Raw genomic sequence first — 18964 nt, forward strand, 5'->3', positions numbered from 1 at the left:
TCCTGGTGCCACTGTGGCGAGGACAGGGAGTGTGGGGTCCCCAAGGAGGGGACTGTGTCTGTTAGTACCCCACAGCCATTGCCTCTGCCCCACCCCTAGCCTCATGGAAATCCAGGATCTCCCCTCAGGCTCCATCTGTGTGACCCCATGATCCCTGGTGATCTTATGCTCCAGGGGCAGCAGGACCTTGAGGCCCTCTGCCCCGTCAGTCCCTTTCTACCATTTAATGTCCACAGCAGAGCCTGGGAGCACAGCAGCATTTATTGAGAAGCCTCTGAGTGCTGCCAGCACCCCAGAAACCCCTTCCAAGCAGGACGAGGGAGGCGTGGTGGTGGATCCTTAAGCTGACGCCGCTCGGGCTTTGCCCTCGTTGTAGCGCCGCATCCTCTCCTCCAGCTCGGGGCGGAAGTGGCGGATGAGGCCCTGCATGGAGCGGGGCAGTGGTTAACGGGGTGGGGGAAGGCTGCTGGCCCCTCCAACCCTCCGGGCCCCTCACCTGCACGGGCCAGGCCGCGCCATCGCCCAGGGCACAGATGGTGTGTCCCTCGATCTGCTTGCTGATCTCCCAGAGCGCATCGATCTCAGCAGCCTGCGCGTCGCCCCGCACGAACCGCGCCATCACCTTGTTCATCCAGTCCACACCTGTGGGAATCGGGATGGGTCCCTGCAGTGCCCCACCCCACAGCCCTCCAGCCCCGGCCCCCACTCACCTTCCCGGCACGGGGTGCACTGCCCACAGCTCTCATGCTTGTAGAACTCGATCAGCCGCGCGATGGCTTTGACAATGTCGGTCTGGGAAGAGAGGGAGGGTGAGGAAGGTGAGGAAGGCGAGGGTCCCACTATGGCTGGGGGAGCCGGGGGAGCCCACCCCTCACCGATTTATCCATGACGATGACGGCGGCCGTGCCCAGCCCGCTCTGTGCCTGCACCAGGGAGTCGAAGTCCATCAGCACGGTCTCACACACAGACTTGGGCAGCAGCGGCGTGGAGGAGCCGCCCGGGATGACGGCCAGCAGGTTGTCCCAGCCCCCGCGGACGCCTCCTGCAAAGAGGAGGGTCAGGACAGGCAGCTCCGGCCCCGCTGCGGCCCGGCTCAGCGCGGCGCTCACCGGCGTGTTTCTCGATGAGCTCCTTCAGCGGCACTGACATCTCCTCCTCCACCGTGCAGGGCGTGTTGACGTGCCCCGAGATGTTGAAGAGCTTGGTGCCGGAGTTCCTCTCCCGGCCGAAGCTGGCGAACCAGGCGCCGCCGCGCCGGCAGATGGTGGGAGCCACCGACACCGTCTCCACGTTGGCCACCGTGGTGGGGCAGCCGAACACACCTGGGGAAACATCAGGAAAAAATTCCTTCCTGTGAGGGTGGTGATGCCCTGGCACAAGTGGCCCAAAGATGCTGTGGCTGCCGCATCCCTGAAGTGTCCAAGGCCAAGTTCAACAGGGCTTGGAGCAACCTGGGATTGTGGTATGTGGCCCATGGGAGTGGGGTGGAATAAGACAGCTCCCTTCCAACCCAGACCATTCTCTTAATGGACGTGGTGTTGGCTGTGGTGTTGTCCCTGCAGCAGGACAGTGTCCTGGGGACAGTTGTTTTGGGGTGGCAGCTGGGAACTGGGGACAGAGCTGTGGGGCCGTACCCACGTCAGCGGGGAAGGGGGGCTTGAGGCGGGGCTTCCCCTGCTTGCCCTCGATGGACTCGATGAGCGCCGTCTCCTCCCCGCAGATGTAGGCGCCGGCGCCGCGCACCACGAACACGTCGAAGGCGTATCCCGAGCCGCAGGCGTCGCCGCCCAGCAGCCCGGCCTCGTAGGCCTCGCGGATGGCCACCTGCAGGGGGCAGGGGGTGAGCCCCGGAGCGCCCTGAGCCCCGCCGGGTTGTGGGGGGGCTGTGGGGCGCTCCCCGTACCTGCAGGTTGGAGGCCTCGTTGTAGAACTCCCCGCGGATGTAGATGTAGGCGGCGCGGGCGCCCATGGCCCGTCCCGCCACCAGGCAGCCCTCCAGCAGCTTGTGCGGGTCGTGCCGCATGATCTCCCGGTCCTTGCAGGTGCCCGGCTCGCCCTCGTCCGCGTTCACCACCAGGTACTTGGGTCTGCGGGGAGCTCACGGTCAGCGGGGCCTCCCCGCAGGCCGGGGCCGCGCTACCGGACCTGTGCCGGTCTCACCTCCCGTCCGAGGGCTTGTTCATGAAGCTCCACTTGAGCCCGGTGGGGAACCCGGCGCCGCCGCGGCCCCGCAGCCCCGAGGTCTTGATCTCGCCGAGGATCCAGTCCACGCCCTTGAGCAGGATCTCCTTCGTCTTGTACCAGTCCCCGCGGCGCAGCGCGCCCCGCAGCCTGCGGGCACCGGGCACGGTGACACCGGGACGGGGCACCGGGCACGCTGGCACCGGGCACGGGGGCACCGGGCACGCTGGCACTGGCGCTCCCCACGCTGCTCCCGCTACTCACCGCCAGTCGTGCCGCCCGTAGAGGTTGGTGAAGATCCGGTCCTCATCCCGCAGCGACCCGAACTGCGTCTTCTTGGGCGCCGTCTGCGGGGACACACGGATTCAGCCCCGGGAACACCGGGAGCGGTACCGCACGGTCCCGGCGCTTCCCGCCCCGTCCCCGCTCACCGAGAAGGAGGCGGCGGGCAGGCGCCGCAGCGCCAGGAGCTGCCTGCCGGCCATGGCGGGGGCCACCGCCACCGGGACCCGCCGCCGTCACCTTCAGCCGCCCCCCGGTGACGTCACGGGGAGCGCCGGCGGCGCGGTAGTGACGTCACGAGAGAGGCCGGCCCAGGGTAGGTTTGGGGCGGGGCCGGAGCGGGGGGCGCGGTCACAGGGCGGGCTCGCGGCGCCGGGGGGGCGTGGCCTGGCTGTTGGCGCGCCGGCACGTGCCCCGCGCCCGGCCCGGGTCGGGTTTCGGTGCTGAAACCGGAGCCCCCCGTCCGCCCCCCCCGGAGCCCCCCGGGGCGCCCCGCTCCCCTCCCCCCAGCGCCCCGGGGGGTCGCTGCGCTCCACCCGATCTCTTGTGCTCCGCGGCGGGTCCCGGGGACGGCGGTGGCCTCGTCCCTGCGAGGGACGGGCGCAGGTCCGGGGCGATCTGGTTTCCTCCTGCTCGGTCCCGGTAGTGGGGAGAAGGAGCAGGAGCGGGCGGGATGTTCTTTCTCTTCCGCGGCCCGCAGCGGCGCGGCACCGGCAGCCCCGCGCCCCCCGCCTGCCGGGGCACCCCCCGGCGCCACGGCCCCGGCCGGAGAGGGGCCCGCGGCTCCCGGCCGGCCCCTCGGCTCAGGGGTCCCGGCTCCGCCGGCACTGCGGGCAGCCGGGGCAGATTAAGCCGTAGTGGTGCGTCCCCCGTGGAGCTTCAGCGGGCTGCCCAGGAGCCGGAGCCCCGGCCGCCCCCCGCTTTTGGGCAGGTAACCGGGGACGGGCCCGGGGCACGGTGGGTGCCGGGGATCCTGCGTGCCTTCGCAGGGAGGCAGCGGGACTGGGGAACAGCTGGGCGGCTGCCCACATCTGGAGCAGGGCGGCCGAGCGGGGAATAATCCGGAGGATTATGCACGCGGGCGCGGCACCCACCCCCCCGCGCCTGCCCTGCATATCCCCAGATATTCCATAAAAACCTCAAATCCCCGGTGGCAGCCCCGCGGTCTGCGCCAGCCGGCCCCCCCGGGGCCAGGCATGTCCTGCGGCGCGGGGGCAGCCCCCAGCCATGGGCAACTGCACCAAGACCCCTGAGCGGCGGCTCCCCAAGGCACGGCAGGGCTGCGGCACCCGCGGGGGAGCAGGAGGAGGAGGAGGGGGGGTCCCTGCTCGGCCCCCCCTCGCCGCTGACGCCTGCTCCACCCGCAGGATGGGAAGCCGCGCTCGGGCGCTCCAGGCTCCGGCGCAGGGGACCCTGAGGACGTGCTGGACGCGGCGCAGACCCCCCCGATGCAGGGATACTCGGTGCTGCAGGGGCTGGTGGGGCCGGCCTGCATCTTCCTGCGGCAGAGCATCGCCATCACCCAACGGGTAGGGCACCGTCCCCTCCCTGTGTGCTCCCGGGGGGCGCAGAGCAGAATCCCTGTGGGATCCCCGGGAGCAGGACCCCTCCTTCGTCTCTTCCCCTTCTCTCTTCCCCAGGACCGGGAGCTGCGGCCCGAGGAGATCGAAGGTGAGCTGCTGGGGAGGGGGTCCCGCTCGGGTGGGTGGCGGTGCCGGTGGTGACGCTGTGGTGTCCCCAGAGCTGAAGCAGGCGTTCCGGGAGTTCGACAAGGACCACGACGGCTACATCAGCTACAAGGACCTGGGCGAGTGCATGCGGACCATGGGCTACATGCCCACGGAGATGGAGCTCATCGAGCTGTCCCAGCAGATCAGTACGTGGTGGGGCAGCGGGTGCCCGTCAGTCCCTGCCCCCTGCCCCCCTGACACCCCTCTCCTGTTGCAGCCGGGGGCAAGGTGGATTTTGATGATTTCGTGGAGCTGATGGGCCCCAAGATGCTGGCGGAGACGGCGGATATGATTGGGATCAAGGAGCTGCGTGACGCCTTCCGTGAGGTACGGGGGCAGTGGGGACAGACAGGTAGGCTGCCAGCGTGCCAGGGGTGGCCGGTGGCAACAGGACCTTGTCCGTAGTTTGACAGCAATGGGGACGGACAGATCAGCATGGCGGAGCTGCGGGAGGCCATGCGCAAGCTCCTGGGGCAGCAGCTCAACTATCGGGAGGTGGATGAGATCCTCAAGGACGTGGATCTCAATGGCGACGGCCTGGTGGACTTCGAAGGTAGGAGCAGGGAAGGGGCCAGGAGCGCTCCCAGGGACAGCTGGGATGTTCCAGGTGTGTTCCCCCTCCTCCCCCGGCAGAGTTTGTGCGGATGATGTCGCGCTGAGGGCGGCGTGTGCCAACGCGGGACCCGAGCCCCCCGTGCCTTACGAAGATGGAGGGACCCCCAGCTCCAGGGTCTGGGGCAGTGCTGGCACGGCGGTGCCCGTGCCCGGGGTGAGGCTGGGTGCCGGGGCTGCTCCAATGCTGAGCTCTGACCGTGGCGGGAGGCACCAGGGCCGAATTCGGGACCCTTCTCTGCACAGCCTTGGCCGGGCTTCGACTACTCTCGCCCTCATCTCTGCTCTCTCCCTGCATCATTCCCCTTCCCACCCGGACCTCACCCTGAAAGTCACACCATCCTGGTCCCCTCTCCTTCAGCTGTGCCCCATCCCTGCTGCTCATCCCTCCAGCCTCCATTCCCACTCTGTGTGCCGCACTGAGCCCCTCAGGCTCCCCCACGCCAGGTTTATTGCGGACTGCACAGCATAACTCGCCCCATCACCACGGTTTGAGCTCAGACCCACCCCAGACCCGCCTAGGGTGAGGCATCCGTCCCCTTTTGGGGCTGGCACAGACCCTCATGGATGTTCTGGCAGCCCCCAGCACAGGGGAGACTCCTGGCAGCCCAGCCAGGAGACCCTCCAGGGGTGAAATAAAGCATTACTGGGTGGAAGGGCCTCAGCCAGCTGCAGGCAGGGCTGCTGTAGGTACCCTCCCTGCCCTGGCTGCAGTTTTGGGGCCAATTTTGCCCTTTTGAAATGATAAAACTCTCTGTACAGACTTTTGGCTTGTGTTTTATGTTGTTTCCAAAGAGTTTATTCGTGGTTGTTCCATCCGCTGGTACCCCCAAAACCCCAGACTCCCACTGTGCCTCACGGGAGCCCCCCAGGGAGCCGGGACCGCGGGCACAGAGCTCCGGGGAATGCACGGCCGGCGGGTGGGGCCGGTTCCCCAAAGTCCGGGCCGGTGTTCACCCCCGCGGAGAGTCGGGACGTCCTGACGGACGGCGGCTCGGGGCTGTGGGGTGACACAGGGGCTCTTGGCGGCGGTGCCGCTCCCGGTGCCGCTCCCGGTGCCCCCCCCGCGCCCCTGGGGCGGTGGCGCCCGTCGGTCACGTGACACCGAGAGAGGCCCCCGCCGAGCGAGGGGGCGTGACCCGCACAGCAGTCACGTGGTCGGATAGGCACCGAGGGGGCGGGGCCGACGCCGCGTGTCTCCACGGTGACCGGCCGGCGGGCGCGCGGCGGCGTGATGACGTCGCGCTCGTGACGCGCCTGCGTCATCACCGCGAGCGCCGGCGGCGGCGGAGGGGGGAGAGACCCGGGTCAGGCCGGGGCCGCGCAGCACTACCGGGAACCGGGGCCGCTGCGCTCCGCTCCGGTTCCCGGCTTCTCGCCGGGCCGAGCGGGGCCGAGCTGAGCTGAAGAGGGGCGGGCACCGGCGATACAACCGGCGGGGCGAGCGCGGGGGCCGCACGCCGACCCCCGCCGCGGGGCTCCAGGGATCCGGGAGCGGCGGGCGGCCGTCGGGGATGTCCTACAAGCCCATCGCTCCCGCCCCCGCTACCCCCGGAGCCGCCAGCGCCAGCCCCGCCCCGCCGGGGCCCGGGGCACCGTCCGCCGGTGAGAGAACGCCGCGGTAACCGCGGGGGACGGGGGGCACTGAGAGCGGAGAGGGACCGGAGGGATGGAGGGGGTACCCCGGGAAGGGATGGTACCGGATCAGGGTGGTACCGAGAAAGAGGGAGTGCGGCCGTGACCCTCAGTTTCTCGCAGCCACGAGTGTCCCGTCGCCCTCCGGTTCCGTCCCTGGCGCCGCCGCCCCTTTCCGGCCGCTCTTCAATGACTTCGGGCCGCCGTCCATGGGCTACGTGCAGGTGAGGCGCGGCGCCGGGGCCGCCGGGGCCGGGCGCGGCGGCGGGGGCGGCCCCCAGCCCCTCCGCCCCTGCTTGTCCCCCTGTTCCCGCAGGCCATGAAGCCCCCCGGGGCGCAGGGCTCGCAGAGCACCTACACGGACCTGCTCTCGGTCATCGAGGAGATGGGGAAGGAGATCCGGCCCACCTACGCCGGCAGCAAGAGCGCCATGGAGCGGCTGAAGCGGGGTAGGGGCAGGGTGGGGAACCGGGCGCCCCCGAGGCTCCTCAGCCCCGCGGGGAGCCGCTGGAGGGTGATACGAGGTGTCCCTGTGCTTCTCCCCGCAGGGATCATCCACGCCCGGGCGCTGGTCAGGGAGTGCCTGGCAGAGACAGAGCGAAACGCCCGCACGTAACGGCAGCTGCCACCCGGGAGCCCCCGGGACCTCCCGGTGGTGGCGGCGGGAGCGGGGGGGCCGCCGTGCTGCCGGAGCCCTCCCTCCCCGCGCTCTCCGCTCTTTATAAATGCGTGTTTTTATAAATAAAGGACAATGTTGGGACTTGGCCTCGGTGTGTCCCCGCGGGGGTGGGTCCCGATGGCGATGGTGGGACGCGGAGTAAAGGTGGGGGAGTCCGGGAGGGGTTTGGAGCCGCGCTGGGTGGGTGTCCCGGAGCTGAGAGTGCAGGAGCGATCGGACCACTCGTTGATCACTTAAAAGAGTGGCTTTTAAAATAAAACACCGGGTTTTTCCGGGGGCGGCGGTGCCGGTACACGCGGAGCGCCCGTGAGTGGCGCTCGCTGCCTTCCGCTCTCTGACGTCACGGCCCCCCCCCTCACCTCCATACGTCACGGCTGTCGCCGTGGGAACGGGCTGTGATGTCACGATCCGAGGGGCCGGTGCGGAGCGGCGCAGGTTTGGTGGGGCCGGGGGGCGGCGGGGACCGGGCGGGCGGGCGGGGGGAGTGGAGGGGGCCGCGTTGCCATGGCAACGGAGCCGAGACCTGTGGGGCCGAGCCGGGCCGAACCCGGGGCCGAGAGGGGCCGAGCGGTACCGGACTGAGCCGAACGCGGGACTGAGCCGGGCCGAACCCGGGGCCGAGGGTGGCCGAGCGGTACCAGACTGAACCGAACCGGGAGCCGAGCGGTACCAGACTCCACCGAACCCGGGGCCGGGCTTTTCCGAGCCGGGCCGAAGCTGGGGCCGAGCGGTGCCGGGCGGTACCGAATTCAGCCGAGCGTGGTGCCGAGCCGGGCCGAACCCGGGACCGAGCGCAGCCGAGCGATACCGGACTGAACCGAACCCGGAGCCGAGCGATACCGGACTCAGCCGAACCCGGGGACGGAGCGGCTCCGAGACGGGCCGAACCCGTACCGGGCTGAGCTGAGTGCGCCCCGAGCGGTTCTGAAGGGGTGCCGAACCGGCCCGAGCTGTCCCGGAGCCGGCCCGGTCCGGTGTAACGGAAACCCCCTCAGGAGCTGCCCCCGCTGTGCCCCGCCGCCGCCATGCTGATCAAGGAGTACCACATCCTGCTGCCCATGAGCCTGGAGGAGTACCAGGTGGCCCAGCTGTACATGATCCAGGTGGGAATCCGGGGCTGAGTGTGAGGGCTCGGGGGAGCTGCGGGGCTGAGCGGAGGGACCTGGGGATGCACGGTCTGGGGGGTGAGCCCTGGGGCTGCACGGGTCTGGGCTTGCGGGGCTGAGCCTGAGGGGTGTGGGGACCAAGCGCCGAGCCCGAGGGGGTGCACAGGGCTGTGGGGCTGGGCATGGGGAGCTGGAGGGTGCAGGGATCTGGGCACCGTGACTGAGAAGGTGCGGAGGGCTGGGAGAGGCTGGAGAGTGTAGCCTGAGGGGCGTAGAGGGCTGTGGGGAGGCATGAAGGGTGCAGGGGCTGAGCCTGGGGGTGCACAGGGGACTGTGAGGCTGAGCATGGGGTGCTGGAGGGTGTAAGGGGGCTGTGGGGCAGAGTGTGGGGAGCTGTAGGGCTGAGCATGGAGCCTGGAGGGGCACGGCAGGGGGCTGAGGCTGATCCCAAAGGATCACCCTTGCAGGTTGCAGGGGTTTCACTGAGGCTCCGGGCGGGTTTGGGACCAGCGAACCAAGCAGGGGGTGCTGTGAGCAGGTGTGGGGCCGGTGGATGCCAGCACATGGGGCAGGAGTGTACACGGACCCTGGGCGCCCGTGGGGGTGGGGTCTCGGGGCTTGGAGGGGCCGCACCGAGCCATCGTCTCTGCGCAGAAGAAGAGCCGGGAGGAGTCGAGTGGCGAGGGCAGCGGCGTGGAGATCCTGGCCAACCGGCCCTACAGCGATGGCCCTGGGGGCAGCGGCCAGTACACCCACAAGATCTACCACGTGGGCTCCCACATCCCCAGCTGGTTCCGAGCTCTGCTCCCCAAAGCCGCGCTCCAGGTGGAGGAGGAATCCTGGAATGCTTATCCCTACACTCGCACCAGGTGGGAGCAGGGAGGCGGCGGGGTGGGCTGCAGGACTGGCCGTGCCCCTGGGCTCAGTCCTGTGCTCCTCCAGGTACACGTGTCCCTTTGTGGAGAAGTTTTCTATTGAGATCGAGACATACTACCGCCCGGATGCGGGGCAGCAGACCAACATCTTCAACCTGAGCACCGCAGAGAAGAGGCAGAGGATTTTGGGTGGGTATGGCTGGCTTGGGGAGCTGGGCGGGACTCTGTGGCTGCTGGGATTCCCACATAATGCTTTTGGGATGGGTGTGTGGTTGTGATGGGACCTTAGGGACTCAACTTCACTCTTCTTGCTGGCCCTCATGTTTTAGGGATGCTGGAAGGGAAGAGCTCCCTGGATCCTGAGCTCCCTGCCCCAGGTTCCCTGCTCCAAGCTCCCTGCCTGCTCCCTCTCAGCGCTGCTGAATTAAGTTCCACATTAAAGATATTTTCAGGGACAGTTTTGTCCTCTGCCTCTTCCCTTGCCTCTATTTCTGTTTGGAGCTTCTCCTTTCTAGTGCCAGCCTACTCCCCTCTCCTTCCGTGTCCCAGCCTTGTTCTGGCATGGATTTGCCTTCTCAGTCTCTCCTGGTGTACATGGGACCCCTGGGTCCCGTGGGGTGTTTTGGATCAGCTGGAGCAGGGAGAGCTGGAAAAGCATGTCCCCATTTTCCTACTCCCTGCCCTGCTTCTCCTCTCCCCAGGGCTTTGCTCCAATTCACTGTCTGCCTCCTTTGTGTTGGGATGGTGGGCAGAACAGGGAGCTCGGGGTGGGATTCTTCCCTGTGCACAGAGTTCCCATTCCCAGTGGTGTTGGACATGGTCAGTTCAGGCGCCAGAGTGTGGAGTGTGACGTGTTGCCTCTTAAAATGGAGGCCCAAAATAGGCACTCGGAGGAAATGATTCATCTGACCTATTTCTCTCCCCGGCTCTTGCGGCACTGGGGATGTCCGGCCGGGATACCGATGGCTGCGACCTGGGGGCAGGAATTCTGCCCCTACTGCCCTCAGGAAGCCACCAGGGCCAAGCAGACGGCATCAGGGCATGGCGCCGTGCCCACTGCCTGGTTTTCCACTCTCTGTGCCCGTCCAGTGGGCATTCCACAGGGCACTCAGCATCTCCAATGGCTGCTGCCTTCCACAGGGAGGAGGGTTGAAGTGGGACCAGCCCCAGTGTGGATCCCACTGGGATTTCTCTGCCCTGGTGTCTTGTAGCACTGACAGATTTAAACCCTTCTCACGTTTCAAAGGGCAGTGGAAAAACATGGTCTGGGTGATCCGCAGGGATAACTGCTTCCTTGGCAGCTTTCTCCCAGTGGCAAAAGCAGAGGGAGTTGGATTGTGATGGGAATGACACTGCCAGGAGCTGCTTGGGGACAGCAGGTTCTATCCCAGCTCTTTGCTGCTGTTATCCAAGATGCTTGGCATCATGCTGTGCATTGCGTCATTTTTGTGGATTCAGGGCATCTCTCGTTTTCTTTTCCCCCCCATTTTTCAGTCCAAGCTGGAGGAAGAGAGGCTGACAGCACCTTAGGGACATCAAGGAGGGCAAATAAATGGGTTTGGCACATCCTAGAATTGGGGACAGGGCTGCAGGATGGTACTGGGAGCAAGTGGGGTGCCCTGGGATCCCCCAGACCATGACCTGGAGACAGGGCTGGAAATGCCAAATTCTAGCAGATTTTGTGCTGGATTGAGCCCGAACAGCTGTTGGGTCGTGTTTTCCTGGGTGTCCTTCAGGAGCCTTTCTCTGGTCTTGGGAGGTCATTCTCATTTAGGGGGAGCTCACCCTCATTTGGGAAAGGTCACCTTTGTCTAGAGATGGGGCTCATTTCCTTTTCCCCACACCCAGCTCTCTGGAGGCTCCTGTGTCACATGGTGGTTTTGCTGTGCCCTGGTTTTGGGGGACCCTTGGGCTTTTTGGTGGGGAGCCAGGAACTGTGCCAAGTTTTCCCCATGTGCTGTCCCTGTTGTCACCCCCCATGTCCCCCAGGGTGGCTGGGATCACTCTGCAGCTGCCAGATCTGCCAGCTAATGTGTGTATGTGTGTCAGCCCCAGCTCTCCCCAGCTCCCAGACCCTCCCTCCCTGTGCTGCTCCCTGGGGTGCTGGATTGGGATCCCACGTGGGGACAGAGATGTCTTTGGCTGCACCAAGGGTGTCAGTGATGTTCCAGCCATGGGATTTTATATGTTCTATTAGGAAATTCTTGCCTGTGAGAGTGGTGAGGCCCTGACACAGGGTGCCCAGAAAAACTGTGGGTGCTCCATCCCTGGAAGTGTCCAAGGCCAGGTTGGATGGGGCTTGCAGCAGCCTGGGATAGTGGAAGGTGTCCCTGCCCGTGGCAGGGGGTGGAATGAGATGATCCCTAAGGTCCCTTCCAACCAAAGCTATTCCAGATTTCCAAGATTTTAGAATTCCAGAACTCAAGATTTTAGAATTCTCAGACCGAGAGTGTTTGCTGCCAGCTGTGTTGGGTGCATGGCTCATGGGAATAATTTGACCTTAATTTTGCCCCTTTTCCCTTATTTTCCTACCTATGCCCCCTTGCCAAGTGCTGCGGGGTGACAAGCGCCGTTCCCCCCACAGACACCATCGACATTGTGCGTGATCCCATCTCCCCCGGGGAATACAAACCTGAGGAGGATCCCAAACTCTACCACTCATCCAAGACGGGCCGGGGGCCGCTGGGGGATGACTGGTTGGAGGCAGCAGCAGCCAGCGGGCCCCTCATGTGCGCCTACAAGCTCTGCAAGGTGGAGTTCCGATACTGGGGGATGCAGTCCAAGATCGAGCAGTTCATCCATGACGTGGGTGAGTTCGGACCCGGGGCTTACTGGAGGGGTGTTTGGGCAGCCGTGGGATCTCACTGGACTCTCCCCCCAGGCTTGAGGAAGGTGATGCTGCGCGCCCACCGCCAAGCCTGGTGCTGGCAGGACGAGTGGACGGACCTGACGATGGAGGACATCCGGCAGCTGGAGGAGGAGACGGCGCGCATGCTGGCACAGAAGATGGCCAAGTGTGGCGAGGGCGAGGAGCCACCCGCGGCTGGGGTCAGCCCCGAGGGGCAGCCGGAGCCAGATGGTCCTGGAGGTCAGGAGGAGGCTGAGCTGCAGGCAGGGACCGATACCCCCTCGGATGATACCTTTGCCAAGCAGTGGTCCACCTCCTCCCGGTCTTCCTACTCTTCCCAGCATGGAGGTGAGACCAGGTCCGGGGTGGTTTTGCCCTGGATGCTGCAGTTCTCCATAGGAGATGTATCAGGGGACTGTTTTGCCTGGCTTGGGTCTCCTGGGCTGGGGCTCTGGGTTTCCCAGGGATGGTCACAGATCTCCCAAGGAGGGATTCTGAGGGACACAGGGATGGCCCCAGATCTCCCTGGGCATCTGGGTCCATCACCAAGGGGGAGCTGTGGGGCAGGAGAGGGGGTCCCTCTCGCAGCAGGGGGCTGTGAGTGCTGACCCCCCATGGGTGGCAGGGGGCGTGTCTCCTCAGAGCCTGTCGGAGTGGCGGATGCAAAACATTGCCCGGGACTCAGAGAACAGCTCCGAAGAGGAATTTTTCGATGCCCACGGTACTGGCACCATGCTGGAACAGGCTGGGTGGGGGAAAGGGCATCTGAGGATGGGAATGCAGGCACAGAGGTGTCCCCCCCACCCACGCTTCCCTCCTGCCTCTGCAGAGGATCTGTCTGACAGTGACGAGGTCTTTGCCAAGGAGATGACCAAGTGGAGCTCCAATGACTTCTTGGACACCCTTGAGCGGCCAGCAGAGCTGGATGAGGCACTGGGTGAGCTCTGGGGGTGCTCTGGCCCCAAATCCTGGGGTGGATGTCCTGGGAGGGGCCTGATTCCCACCTGGAGACCCCAGCTGCCTCACCCAGGCCGTGTGCTTACAGGGGATGGAGCCAGCGCCGCCAAGGGAGATGGTGAAGAATTGGGAACATCCAGCTTCCCTGAGGTGCGTGTCCCCTCCCTCGGGCCCTGCCCTCCTGCCGTGTCCCCCGACTTGACTGCTCTCCTTCCTGCAGGGAGGCACGGCAGAGAGCACGGAGCAGATGTGCCGGATCCACGCGCTCTTCCTCATCCTCCACAGTGGGAACATCCTGGATCAGGGAGCGGGCGAGCCGGGCTCCAAGCAGGCGGATGTGCAGACTCTGGCAGCCACCTTTGATGCTGTCACCCGCGTCCACTTTCCCGAGGCACTGGGACATGTGGCCCTGCGCCTGGTGCCCTGCCCGCCCATCTGTGCTGCAGCCTACGCCCTTGTCTCCAAGTACGGATTCCTACTGAGAAAGCAGGGGGCCGGGGAGCTGGTATCCTTGGAGAGGGGACTTCACTTCTGGTGGGACATTAAGGACTGGAGAGGGGGTGGAGGTTAACTCCTGGTGCAGTGTCTTGGGCCAAGCCAGTGTTGTGTGATGAGATGGGATGGGATACATATAATTCCTGGTGTGGTATTCCAGGACATGCAGGTGTTTTGGTGTGGGATGAGGACAGTGGGGCAGGATGGGATGGGATAGGATGGGGGATAACTCCTCATGCAGCTTCCTGGGTTGAGCAAGCATTGTGCAGAGAGATGGGGACATCAAGGCAGCATGGAATTGGATGGAATGGGGTAACTCTGGATACAGCATCCTGGATGAGCAAGTGTTTCGTGGTGGGAGGGAACAGGATGGGGATTACTCCTGGTATGGCATCCGGGATGAACCAGTACCATGCAGTGGGATGAGGACATCAGAACAGTCACGTTCATCCCTCACTGTGTCCCCTCAGGCTCAGCCCTTACAGCCATGACAGGGACAGCCTGTCCAGCAGCCAGGACCACATCCCACTGGCAGCACTCCCACTGCTGGCCACCTCCTCAGGCACCTACCAGCAGGCCGTGGGCACTGTCATCACCCGTGCCAACCAGGCCTACACAGCCTTCCTACACTCTGGAGAGGGCACTGGCTTCTGCGGCCAGGTGAGGTGGAATCTGGGGGGAAGCTTGGCTCTGGGGTCCAGCTGTGACCCTGCATGGAGAGTTTGGGGGTTTCACCCTCCTCAAGGATCTGTGGTCTCTGCAGGTGGTGCTGCTGGGGGACTGTGTGGGCGGCATCCTGGGATTTGATGCCCTGTGCCAGAGCCGGGCGGGCTCGGGGGGCAGCCGGAGCAGCAGCCGCCGTGGCAGTCTGGTGAGTGCCTTGCATGCAAACACCCCCTGGGGAGGGTTTGGGGGTGCACTGGAGGCTACATGGGATCTGGGTGTTTGCTGCCTCTCCCTGCAGAGCATAGAACCCATCTCCCCAGAGCAGTGTGGCGGCCCGGACCCGCTGGCTGATGGGACAGAGGGAGCGCCAGCATTGGGCCAGGCCAGCCCTGAAGCCCCAGGGGCACAGGGGGACAGCCAGCAGCACAGCTCCACAAGCAGGTGAGCCCAAGGGCGATGGTTGGCTATACTGTCCTTTATCGAAAGGGTGCAATTCCCATTTGCTCCAGGCTGGGAAGGAGCATTTCATGGAGGCTACCTGCCCTGGGGGGATCTTACTGGAGCTCCTCTGGGATAACAGGGCCACACCAGGCACAGCTTTGCCTTCAGGATGGTGGGAATCGATGTTGCCATGCCTCCCCATGCCCACTGTCTCTGCTGTCCCAGCCTGCAGGCCAGCGAGGCCCCGCTGGAGGCAGAGGCACCCCGGAGCAGTGCCATGGCGCTGGATGGGGCAGAGGGTGCCAGCACCCGCCTCGAATTTAAGGTATCCGGCTTCTTCCTCTTCGGTTCCCCACTGGGGCTGGTGCTCGCGCTGCGCAAGACCGTCATGCCTGCTCTGGATGGTGAGCATCCCTGCCTGCCGCGGTGCCAGCCCCTGGCCCTCCCTGCAGGGCTCAGGTCCCTGAGTCACGCTCACCTGACAAGCCTGAGCTCCTCAGGACCAACCCAGAGAGCCCTGCTTGGGTTTGAGCCCCTTGCATGCCCAGCTCTGGCTGTGTGGGTGTTGGTGGGTGGCTGAGTGTTCCTGTGCCAGCCTCAGCCTATCTCTGGTGCCCCAAATTTCCCTGTCCAGCCTTTCCTTTTGCTGTGTCCTGCTTTACCCCTCCTGGGTATTTTGCTCCTGGTGCCCCTGACCCTGCTCTGTGCTGCAGTGGCCCAGCTGCGTCCTGCCTGTGAGCAGATCTACAACCTCTTCCACGCCGCCGATCCCTGCGCCTCCCGCCTGGAGCCTCTCCTGGCCAAGGCCTTCCATGCTGTGCCCCCGCTCAGCGTGCCCCGATACCAGAAGTACCCCCTGGGTGATGGCACCTCGTCCCTGTTGGGTGAGCAAGTTCCCACCAGGCTGGTGCCAGGCACCCTGGGGCCACGTCAGGGTACCCAGAGCACCCACATCCTGGGTGGGTGCAGGTGGGGGGATGTGCAAGCCCTTCCCACTGCTCTGGGGCTCTGCAGGGGGGGTGTTTTGGGGTGGTGGGTGTCCCCAGGGGCTCTGGGTGTGCTCACCCAGCTCTCTCTTCAGCGGAGGCCCTGCAGACACACTCTGCCCTGTTCCTGCCCAAAGTGGATGTGGCTGCTCCCCCTACCCCCACTGGCAGCTTTGGGGGCTTCTGGAAGGGCAATGAGCCGGCAGAGCCCCCCACTCCTGCCAGCACCAGCGAGGTTGTCAAGAGTAAGTGTCATCCCCACCCACCCCATCCCATGTGGGCACCTTAGGCTGCCCAACAGGGGATGAGGTCTGGAAAAGGCTTCATTCCAGCTCTCCCTGCAGTCCTGGAGCGCTGGTGGGGCCCGAAGCGCATTGACTACTCTCTGTACTGCCCCGACGCCCTGACTGCCTTTCCCACCATCACCCTGCCCCACCTCTTCCACGCCAGCTACTGGGAATCCTCCGACGTGGTGGCCTTCATCCTGCGCCAGGTACGGTGGGCCCGGTGGGGTGGGTGGCAGGCCGGGGCCGATGGAGGCTGAGCTGGTCCCGCGCTGCCGGCAGGTGATGGAGAAGGAGGGGCCACAGCCTGCGGAGAGCGAGGAGAGCTCCATCTACAGCCCCGCCATCCCGCGGGAGAAGTGGCAGCGCAAGCGCACCCAAGTGAAGATCCGGGTATGTGGCCAGCGGGAGGCCACCTGGGGCATCCTGGGGTGTGTGGGTTCTGGGACAATCCCACAGCCCTGTGGTGTCCCTGTGGCGCCTCAGGAGCTCCGCTAGGAGCTGCTGAACACCCCATGTGCCTGCAGAACGTGACGGCCAACCACCGTGCCTGTGATGTCATTGTGTGCGAGGGCAAAGCACAGGTCCTCAGCGGGCGCTTCATGTACGGACCCCTGGATGTGGTGACACTGACTGGGGAGAAGGTATTGCTGGGCTCAGGGGCCACCAGGACCCCTCAAACAGGGTGGGATGTCCAGGACTGGGCGTGGGGCTGGTGTCACCACAGCAGGGGAAGGATATGGTTAACAGGACCCTGTGTAGGGTGGCGGGAGAAGGTTGTAAGGACTTGTGTGGAGATGCAGCAGGATGTGGGGGTCCAGCTTCTGCCCAGCCCATTTCCCTCTCTCAGGTGGACATCTACATCATGACACAGCCACTGTCAGGGAAGTGGCTGTACTATGGCACCGAGGTGACGAGTGGCAGTGGGCGCGTGACCTTCACCATCCCTCCAGACAAGGCTCTGGCCATCGGGATCTACCCTGTGCGCATGGTGGTCAGGTGAGGCGTTGCCTCAGTTTCTCCTGCAGCCCTTCTGGCAGAGCTACACCTGCTGCTCTGGCAGGAGAGCTGGTGCTGAGCCACCATCTCTGCCTTTGCAGAGGGGACCACAGCTATGCTGAGGCGTACCTGACCGTGGTGGCCCGTGGCACCGAGTCTGTTGTGTTCAGCATCGATGGCTCCTTCACTGCCAGCGTCTCCATCATGGGCAGTGACCCCAAAGTGCGGGCGGGGGCTGTGGACGTTGTAAGGTGGGTGCCCTTCAGTCAGGGAGTCAGTTTCCCCATCTTTCATGGTGTGTCAACTCAGCTGCGGAGTGTCAGAGCAGGGACAAGGAGCAGGGTATTCCACCACTCCCTTGCCTCCAGCACATCATCATCTCTGTGCTGGTGCCCTATTGTGGAAAATAATCCTGTCCAAGTTTGGATGTGGTCCCCAGAGCTCTGCTAGGCCTTCTCCTTGATAAAATCCCTGGGAGCAGGGAGGTTTTGGAGGCAGCACCCACACATGCTGTACTGGGAGATCCCAGCTCCCATAGCAGGACTGTCTCCACACAGGCTCCTGGCAGCCACCCATGTCCCCTCCTAGGCACTGGCAGGACTCGGGGTACATGATCATCTACGTGACGGGGCGCCCCGACATGCAGAAGCACCGCGTGGTGGCCTGGCTCTCGCAGCACAACTTCCCCCACGGCGCCGTGTCCTTCTGCGACGGGCTCACCCACGACCCGCTGCGCCAGAAAGCCGCCTTCCTGCAGAGCCTGCGCACCGAGGTGGCCATGGGGGTGCTGCCGGGACACAGGGCTGGTGATGGGGGCTGTGCTGCATCCTGGTGGGGATGCTGGGAGCTGGACTGCATTGCCGTGGCAGAGCTGGAAGCTTCTCGGGACAGCTTCCAGCCATCCCTCTTAACATGAGGGTGTTCAAGCCCTTAAGGGTAGCTGTCCTTGTGGGAAGGTCTGTTCCTTGCCCTAATGCTCTTGTCCCTGGGCAGGCAGAGATCTCCATAGTCGCTGGCTATGGCTCCACCAAGGATGTCTCCGTCTACAGCTCACTGGGACTCGCGCCAGCACACATCTACATTGTGGGACGGGCCGTCAAGAAGTTCCACAACCAGTGCCAGGTACGGTGGTGGCAGGGCTGGGGACAGACTGGGGACATGGGGATAATGGCTGACCCCACCAGCTGGCCCTTGGCCACTGGCTCAGGCTGTCTGTGTGTCCTGCAGTTCCTCTCTGAGGGTTATGTTGCCCACCTGGCCCAGCTGGAAGCCGCAGCCCTGGCTCACTCCCCCAAGGGCCCCCCACGGCCTGTGCTGGGCAAAGGCACCTATGGCTGCCCGGCGCCTGTCGACTTCCTGCGGAAGCAGAGCCAGCTCCTGCGCTCCCGGGGCTCCAGCCAGGCAGAGCGGGATGGGGGGCCCCCCTCAGCACCCCCCGGCTTTTCCCGGACCAAGCCCCGCAGCATCAGCCTCAAGCTGGAGGGTGAGGAGTGAGGGTGGCACGGCCATGTCCCCCTTCTGCCACATCCCTGATTTCCCAGCAAGGAGCACCTGGGGACAGAGCTGGTGCTGGGCCATGAGGCCATCGCAAGGAGATGAGGGTGCTGGGTCCCCTGAGGCCAGGGGGCTGGGAGAAGGCTCAGAGCTCCCCAGAGGACCAGAGTGATCCCCTCAGGGCAGGGCCACCCTGGGTCCTCCCTGCTGCCCCCAGCCCCGTCCCCTCTGGTCCTTTGGGGCCATTGGGCAGTGCCCAGTGGGGTCTGCACCCCAGGGTCATTATCCCTGTGCAGAACTGGGGGCTGTGGCTGTGCCCCAGAGCGAGTGGCACCTCCCCACCTATTTATTTCCGTCCGGTGTCACGGCGCAGGGCTGGGTTGGGGTTCCAGAGTGGTTCCTCTGTTCCCCCCCCTTTCGTTTTGGTGTTGAATAAAGAGATGTTATGACAAGGTGCCAGCACCCACGAGTCTGCTCTGTGCTTGTGGCTGCAGGGTTCCCATCCACTGGAAAAGCCCTGGGCAGCCTCCAGGGACACCATGTCCCACAGGGAGGTGGCTGTGGGGCACAGCAGTTGGGTCACGAGCAATTTAGGACAGGGAAAAGAGCCTGGGGTGTGTGGGCTGTGCCGATGCTGATACCTTCCCCCTCTCCAACTTGGTTTCCCCTGATTTTACCTCTAGCAGCAAATTTT

The 18964-nt window shown here is 65.0% G+C and overlaps 4 protein-coding genes across 5 annotated transcripts; 3 read left to right on the forward strand and 1 right to left on the reverse strand.

Annotated features, from left to right (window-relative positions):
* Nucleotides 1–239: 239 nt before the first annotated feature.
* On the reverse strand, nucleotides 240–2734 carry NDUFV1 (NADH:ubiquinone oxidoreductase core subunit V1). Its single transcript, XM_054275313.1, has 10 exons — nucleotides 2613–2734; nucleotides 2446–2528; nucleotides 2161–2331; nucleotides 1904–2087; nucleotides 1635–1824; nucleotides 1110–1322; nucleotides 876–1042; nucleotides 711–792; nucleotides 497–642; nucleotides 240–423 (listed from the first exon to the last, which is right to left on the reverse strand). The coding sequence occupies exons 1-10, from the start codon at nucleotides 2664–2666 to the stop codon at nucleotides 340–342; spliced, it is 1374 nt and encodes a 457-aa protein (XP_054131288.1). The 5' UTR covers nucleotides 2667–2734; the 3' UTR covers nucleotides 240–339.
* LOC128936248 (calcium-binding protein 2-like) lies at nucleotides 2665–4901 on the forward strand. The gene is made up of 8 exons (XM_054275021.1): nucleotides 2665–2892; nucleotides 3110–3394; nucleotides 3831–3992; nucleotides 4104–4134; nucleotides 4205–4339; nucleotides 4411–4520; nucleotides 4599–4746; nucleotides 4827–4901. Exons 1-8 carry the CDS (start codon nucleotides 2665–2667, stop codon nucleotides 4850–4852), a joined length of 1125 nt encoding a protein of 374 aa, XP_054130996.1. The 3' UTR covers nucleotides 4853–4901.
* A 1162-nt stretch (nucleotides 4902–6063) lies between these two features.
* CDK2AP2 (cyclin dependent kinase 2 associated protein 2) lies at nucleotides 6064–7198 on the forward strand. The gene is made up of 4 exons (XM_054275314.1): nucleotides 6064–6410; nucleotides 6564–6664; nucleotides 6757–6889; nucleotides 6989–7198. The coding sequence occupies exons 1-4, from the start codon at nucleotides 6320–6322 to the stop codon at nucleotides 7054–7056; spliced, it is 393 nt and encodes a 130-aa protein (XP_054131289.1). The 5' UTR covers nucleotides 6064–6319; the 3' UTR covers nucleotides 7057–7198.
* A 299-nt stretch (nucleotides 7199–7497) lies between these two features.
* PITPNM1 (phosphatidylinositol transfer protein membrane associated 1) lies at nucleotides 7498–18728 on the forward strand. Of its 2 annotated transcripts, XM_054275831.1 has the most exons (24): nucleotides 7498–7554; nucleotides 8115–8222; nucleotides 8880–9094; nucleotides 9168–9289; nucleotides 11685–11909; nucleotides 11982–12296; nucleotides 12574–12669; nucleotides 12778–12885; nucleotides 12994–13055; nucleotides 13126–13370; nucleotides 13871–14060; nucleotides 14164–14271; nucleotides 14365–14507; nucleotides 14733–14911; nucleotides 15221–15391; nucleotides 15589–15738; nucleotides 15838–15986; nucleotides 16060–16170; nucleotides 16305–16421; nucleotides 16628–16776; nucleotides 16878–17027; nucleotides 17365–17548; nucleotides 17770–17898; nucleotides 18004–18728. In XM_054275831.1, exons 2-24 carry the CDS (start codon nucleotides 8145–8147, stop codon nucleotides 18268–18270), a joined length of 3663 nt encoding a protein of 1220 aa, XP_054131806.1. In that variant the 5' UTR covers nucleotides 7498–7554; nucleotides 8115–8144; the 3' UTR covers nucleotides 18271–18728. The 2 variants fall into 2 exon arrangements, with proteins under 2 accessions (XP_054131806.1, XP_054131805.1); XM_054275830.1 differs by lacking the exon at nucleotides 7498–7554 and having other exon boundaries at nucleotides 7619–8222.
* The last annotated feature ends 236 nt before the right edge of the window (nucleotides 18729–18964 follow it).

This window comes from Melozone crissalis, unplaced genomic scaffold (assembly GCF_028551555.1).
Source record: "Melozone crissalis strain CALT ecotype California unplaced genomic scaffold, PUWL_Pcris_2 ptg000018l_1, whole genome shotgun sequence".
NCBI lineage: Eukaryota > Metazoa > Chordata > Aves > Passeriformes > Passerellidae > Melozone > Melozone crissalis.

Excerpts from the sequence above, each read along its gene's own strand:
- LOC128936248 (XM_054275021.1), top strand. The coding sequence starts at position 2,665 with ATGGCGGGGGCCACCGCCACCGGGACCCGCCGCCGTCACCTTCAGCCG. Across the intron at positions 4,340-4,410 it reads CGAGCTGTCCCAGCAGATCA|CCGGGGGCAAGGTGGATTTT; the intron begins GTACGTGGTGGG and ends CTCCTGTTGCAG. Across the intron at positions 4,521-4,598 it reads TGCGTGACGCCTTCCGTGAG|TTTGACAGCAATGGGGACGG; the intron begins GTACGGGGGCAG and ends CCTTGTCCGTAG.
- NDUFV1 (XM_054275313.1), bottom strand. The coding sequence starts at position 2,666 with ATGGCCGGCAGGCAGCTCCTGGCGCTGCGGCGCCTGCCCGCCGCCTCC. Across the intron at positions 2,529-2,612 it reads TGCCCGCCGCCTCCTTCTCG|ACGGCGCCCAAGAAGACGCA; the intron begins GTGAGCGGGGAC and ends GTGTCCCCGCAG. Across the intron at positions 424-496 it reads GCGCGGCCTGGCCCGTGCAG|GGCCTCATCCGCCACTTCCG; the intron begins GTGAGGGGCCCG and ends CGCTCCATGCAG.
- CDK2AP2 (XM_054275314.1), top strand. The coding sequence starts at position 6,320 with ATGTCCTACAAGCCCATCGCTCCCGCCCCCGCTACCCCCGGAGCCGCC. Across the intron at positions 6,411-6,563 it reads GCCCGGGGCACCGTCCGCCG|CCACGAGTGTCCCGTCGCCC; the intron begins GTGAGAGAACGC and ends AGTTTCTCGCAG. Across the intron at positions 6,665-6,756 it reads CGTCCATGGGCTACGTGCAG|GCCATGAAGCCCCCCGGGGC; the intron begins GTGAGGCGCGGC and ends CTGTTCCCGCAG.
- PITPNM1 (XM_054275831.1), top strand. The coding sequence starts at position 8,145 with ATGCTGATCAAGGAGTACCACATCCTGCTGCCCATGAGCCTGGAGGAG. Across the intron at positions 16,171-16,304 it reads GCACCCAAGTGAAGATCCGG|AACGTGACGGCCAACCACCG; the intron begins GTATGTGGCCAG and ends ATGTGCCTGCAG. Across the intron at positions 17,028-17,364 it reads GGGGCTGTGGACGTTGTAAG|GCACTGGCAGGACTCGGGGT; the intron begins GTGGGTGCCCTT and ends GTCCCCTCCTAG.